General features: G+C 39.8%; 1 protein-coding gene across 1 annotated transcript in view; it reads right to left on the bottom strand.

The window, feature by feature from the left end:
• Window positions 1-224: 224 nt before the first annotated feature.
• PDZRN4 (PDZ domain containing ring finger 4) overlaps window positions 225-6,000 on the bottom strand; it is a 367,593-nt gene continuing 361,817 nt past the window's right edge. The window contains exon 10 of the mRNA XM_047868671.1: window positions 225-4,508. Coding sequence (XP_047724627.1) covers window positions 2,982-4,508 — 1,527 coding nt within the window. The 3' untranslated portion in view covers window positions 225-2,981. The remainder of the gene's footprint in view (window positions 4,509-6,000) is intronic.

The following is a 6,000-nucleotide window of genomic DNA, read 5'->3' as shown; positions in this document are numbered from 1 at the left end:
GCTAAGCCTAAGTAAAATATTTTCCTTCTTTATATTCACATATTTCTTTGGAACTGAAATAAAATATCCCACATATAACAAATTATTTTTCTTTGCTGAGCAACAGATTTATTATTCATTGACTAAAAAACATGTTTAGCACAAAGATATGTTACGTAGAAAGATAAAAACATAACACTTTCAGATTTTCACTGATTTTTGAAAAAGACATTTCTCAACTTGTAGAATGTATAAATACAGACATGAAAAATACCAACATCACATTTTTTAAAAATTGGCAAGAACATTTGGCTTTAATAAAAATAAAAGTAAGCTGGTAACTTTGGAAATACTGCGTTATGAGATGTGTCCATGTTTCTTCTGGAAAAATCTACATGTTGGTTCCAAGTCACATTTATCTATAGAAGTAATCTGAATGCAGTGAATATTAAAGCCCAGTTATGTCAAGAAGATAAACAATAACGACAGGCATTAGGTCAGGAAAAAGCTGAGCTCTTAACATCAACATTCTTATTTTAAAAGCTCTAGGTACGTTCGGAGTAATCTTGTCGATTGTATTAACAATGGCTAAAGTTGGAAGTGATGAAATTCTCATTTGCCTTAGGTTGCTATTACTATCACTACCTTAAAATTTTTGAGTCTAGCTTTTCATTATATGTAATTAAGATTCATTTTTTCCCCATCTATGTAATAGCTTTTCAGGAGATAAGAACTTGGAAAGGTAGAAGAGTAAGGAAAACAGTAACAAAAGGACCAATACGTGGAGGAGAGAGATAAATACAATAGTTTAACTCAACTAGCATTCATTATTATTCAAATGGCTCTCTACAGAGATTTGCAAAGACAGAGGGGGATGCAAGGACCAAACTCCATAAAATCTAGGCAGGGAGACAATAAATACTATGTGTGTGATTCAAATAACAGAAAGAGAAAAAAGGAAGGTAAAACAATGCTGCAGGTGCATCATAGTGTATGCCAAAATGCTGAGAGAGTCTGGTGTCATCAAAACAGGTTCCAAAGAGAAAATGTATATGTGATTACACTCTCAGGGAGGTGTAGAATTGGCCACGGAAACTCCAGACAGGAGAACAGTATAAGATAACTGGAGTGGAACTGGGAAGCCAGGAATCAACTCAGAGAAGATCTAAAAAGGAGCAACAGGCAAAGTGGGCGAGTGAATGAGGGCCCGGAATATAAAGCAGGGCATCAGAGTCTGATTCAAGAGCTGATAGGAAACTGTCCGTTTTTAAACAGGAAAGTAACTTCAGAATTTTTCAGATGTTTTGTCTCTACTGTGTCTCCAACAATCTCTTGGGTTGAATGAAAATTTGATCAAACTCAGTTTGCATATACATGGTCAATCTGGCCTTTACCCTGGAGGTATCGTGAGTGACACATAGATGGTTTTTATGATGAAAATCTAGATTTAAATAACCTATCTGATAATTTGGCAATCTCATTTTAAACTGACATATAAGGCATTTATAGTTGACTATGCTCACAATTATTAAAAAGATGATTCCCCCCAATTTATTCCCAAACGATAGGCTAAATAAATGCACATAGTGCTATGGAGTGAGTTGTGTCACCCTAAAATCCGTACTTTGAAGTTCTAACCTCCAAGGTGATGGTATTTGGAGATGGGACCTTTGGTTTAGATGAAGTCATCAGGGTAGAGCTCCTATGAGGGATCCAGTGCCCTTATCAGAACAGACAGCAGACAGCTTTCCTTCCTTTCTCTCCACCACCTGAAGACAGAGGGAGAGGGTGGCCGTCTGCGAGCTGGAACAGGGCCCTCACCTAGTTGCTGGATCTGCCAGCACTTGGACTTCACATCCTCCAGAGCTGTGAGAAATACATTCCTGTTGTTTAGGCTACCCAGTCTATGGCAGTTCGTTATGGCCGAAGCTGACTATTTTTATTTATTATTATTAATTACTATTTATTATCCCAAGCTAATACATTTAGTGTCATTATAAACATTTTCAGACACTTCACCGATCCTCTCTCCAGGTCCTTCCCTGAATTTTTCCTGGCTTTACCTTACCTGGGTAGCAGACAAAAGGAGATAACTTCATATTTACTGGATGTTTAGTTAGCGTCTGTTAGATGCTTGACATATATTATCTAATTTAATCCTGGTAAGAATATGTGACACAATGATCTATGGGAAGTATTTCGAGACAATTTTATTGGAAAAGAAAGTGATAGAAAATGTACACATTTTATAATCCACAATTAGGACTCTTCTAAATAGTATACATATATGACTAATTTAAATCTGGTAACCACAGTGAACAATGAAAATAAAACACCCCTTGATAGCTTTTCTTAAGGATAATCAATAATTTATTTTTTATTGTCACAATTACCATAATTATCTAGCTACATGACCAATGTCACTACATACCACAGGAAGATTGTCCACTTACACTTTACTGAGACAAAGACAACGGCCATTGATGTGTTAATGTACAACGGGATGTTAAAAAGAGGTGGTTTTTATGCGTAAGACAAGGTGTGGCACATGATTTATTAACAGGTTTGATTTCATACGTATTATGCCAAGAAGCAAGCATAGAAATGTTTTGGCATTGAGTTGTTATTAAAGTAGAAAATAAGTAAACTAGAGAAATAAATCCAGATCTTAACTTACAATAGATACATTAAAGTAGGAAATTAATTGGCTCCTCAGTATTTTTGTTCAAGTTTTTTGTTTTCTTTCCTTGTGTTTGTTTTTTTTTAATATATATAAATGAGTAATATGAATATATCACAAGTTAAAGAAAGATCTCAGCCAAAAAAGAAGGTACTAGTATATGAAAAACAAATGAAAAATTACCAGGTATTTTTGCTTACAAAAACTTTAAACTATAAAGAGTCGCAAAATATATATAAAAACGCCGCATTGAACGAGGCAATCATACTCTACCCAAACTGGTAGCGCCCTCCTAACATCAGTTGCATCGCTGTTCATTCGGTCATACGGTGGTGACTGACAAAAAGGCATTATGAACTCGTGTGCCATCAGGAGACTTGGCCCCGTGGGTCATCAGTTCTTGGATTGTCATCCAGTTGTCCAAAATTTTCTTGTTTCTTTTTTTCATCATCTTTTTGTGGCTCAGTTCAATGATGTTGATCTCCTTTCTGCCCTCGCTGCCGCTCTGGGGGCTCTCCTTGAGACACTCCAACCGGCTCCGCATCATGAACTCCCGGCGCCGACGCTGCTCCTTGGCCCGAACCAGGTGTTGCTTTCTTTCCTCTTTGCTCCAGTAGCGGCCCATTTTCATCTCGCTCATGGTGTCATCATCCGTCGTCATGCCACTGCGCTCCTCCTTGATCTTTAAGGCACGTTCCCTCAGAATCCGGTCTCGTACTGGTCTCTTTGTTATGTACCGCGTCCCGTCGCTCCTAATTTTCACCTTCCATTCCATCTTGGGCTCTGAACACTTCTGAGACTCCTTGCACATGCTCACTAAACTCAGCTGACTCTGCGCATACTCCACTGCAGATTTCTGTTGAATCAACTGCATGTAGCTTTGATAATGGCGGGCATGTGCCGGGATATTTGCGTATCTGTAGGAGGAGCTGTGGTAAGGGGAGAGGTAAGGGATGTGTTCGCTGCTGGTTTGCTCCTGATCAGAAAGCTTGCCGCTCTCTGAAATCTTCTCCTTGCCTTCAATGCTGCAACCTGGTTCAGTGGTTTTGGCTTTGGGGGAGGTCGACTCTTTACTGCTCAGCCCGGAAGAAGACTGATTGGCGGCCATTGTGCTTCTCAGGTTTTTCTTATTGGTGAGGTTGATCATTCTTGGAAGGGAACTGTCAGGGGAACGGTCCACAGTGAGTGGAGTGCTTCTGCAGCTTTCAGCTGTGTTGTAAGCGCTAGAACTGTCCTTGTCTGACTTTTCTGGGTGTTCGATGATGTCATCTAGCTTTCCCCTTTGCATGTCTATGCTGGTGTTGTAATTCCGGAATCCTCCATCGTGCAAAGCCCAGATGTCTCCATACTGGTCTGTCACTTTCTGGAGCCTGTGAGCCTGCATGATATTCTGGCACTCCAGTTCAATGTTTCTCAGTTCTTCGTTAAGCAACTGTAGTTCGTGCTCCACTCCCTCTTGTTCCCCTTGATGGCATTCTATTGTGCTGCTCGAGTAATACAGGTCATATTCTCCATGGTTCCGAATCTTGCATTTGAGCTCCAAGAGCTGTCGGAATCTTTCACACTCCTCATCTGGGTTGCCAATGCAGTCTGAGTCTATGTATTCACCAGACGCGAAGCTCTCATTGCACTGAAGTTCAACGCTTCCTAGAGTGTCTTGGCTCTGCCCCAGCTCTCTCCTGCTCTTCAGGGATGCGCTGTTGGGATCCTCCGCTGCGTTCTCCTGCTCTGAGCTCTCATCGTTCCGCAAGCTTTCATCTGTGCGCCCCACCCCACTGTCTTTCTCGTGGTTGTTAGAGGAGGACGTTGCCGTATCTGTTGTGCCCTCTTCTTCTTCTTGTTTTTTTGGCTAAGAAAACCAAGTTGAGAGAACAAAGAAAATTAATTATCTTGAGAAACACTGATTGTGGACAAACTCGAAAGAATGATGCTTCTTGAAATAGGCAAAAGACATGAATAGACACTTCTCCAAAGAAGACATCCAGATGGCCAACTGACACATGAAAAAATGCTGAACTTCACTCATCATCAGGGAAATACAAATCAAAACCACAATGAGATGCCACCTTACACCTCTCCGAATGCTAACATGAACAACTCCGGTAACAACAGAGGTTGGCGAGGATGCAGAGAAAGAGGATCTCTTTTGCATTGTTGGTGGGAATGCAAGCTGGTGCAGCCACTCTGGAAAACAGTATGGAGGTTCCTCAAAAAACTAAAAATAGAACTACCCTACGACCCAGCAATTGCACTACTGGGCATTTATCCAAGGGATACAGGTGTGCTGTTTCGAAGGGACACATGCGCCCCCATGTATATAACAGCACTATCAACAATAGCCAAAGTGTGGAAAGAGCCCAAATGTCCATCGATGGATGAATGGATAAAGAATAGGTGATGTATATATATATACAATGGAGTATTACTTGGCAATCAAAAAGAATGAGGTCTTGCCATTTGCAACTACATGGATGGAACTGGAGGGTATTACGCTAAGTGAAATTAGTCAGAGAAAGACAAAAATCATATGACTGCACTCATATGAGGACTTTAAGGGACAAAACAGATGAACATAAGGGAAGGGAAACAAAAATAATATAAAAATATTATATTTTTATATTATAGGGAGGGGGACAAAACAGAAGAGACTCATAAATATGAAGAACAAACTGAGGGTTACGGGAGGGGTTGGGGGAGGGGGGATGGGCTAAATGGGTAAGGGGTACTAAGGAATCTACTCCTGAAATCATTGTTGCACTGTATGTTAATTTGGATGTAAATTTAAACAATAAAAAATAAAAGAAGTTAAAAAAAAAAAAGAATGATGCTTCTTGGCAAAAGTGTGGTTCCTAGAAAGCTGTTCTAATTTTGGCATCCATAACAATTTTAGAAACAAAGGCCATTAGCTCAAGGCAGCTTTTTATGAATTGAAATAAAGAAAACCAAAGCTGCTTGGATATGTCTGTCATACCTGACTTGGCGGTAAATAAAACAGGACACATTTAAATACTTGATCCTTGTCTTAAAGATTTCTCTTACTTGAGAAAATGGCATGCACGTGTGTAAATGAGGTGCCTTTAGGAGTCTCTGAGATGGTAACACACGAAAGGATGAGCGAGACAGGTAGTCTAAATGGTCTTCTGCAGAATGGAGGCCTGGGGTTCTGAAGCTGCATCATCTTATTATGATGATTTTTTCCTGAACTTTAAGTTCAGAAGAAACTTCACTGATGTAGTAATACACTGATAATGGTAAGCTAAATAGCACAGTATTTCAGGAATAGGTTAGTACTAGAGCCTTGGACCTTCCATCGATGAAGAACTTTAATCCCAAATGTATTC

The sequence above is a fragment of the Prionailurus viverrinus genome, chromosome B4, assembly GCF_022837055.1.
Source record: "Prionailurus viverrinus isolate Anna chromosome B4, UM_Priviv_1.0, whole genome shotgun sequence".
Lineage (NCBI taxonomy): Eukaryota > Metazoa > Chordata > Mammalia > Carnivora > Felidae > Prionailurus > Prionailurus viverrinus.
Note: the sequence above shows the minus strand (reverse complement) of the source record. Positions and strands in the feature narration are given on the sequence as shown.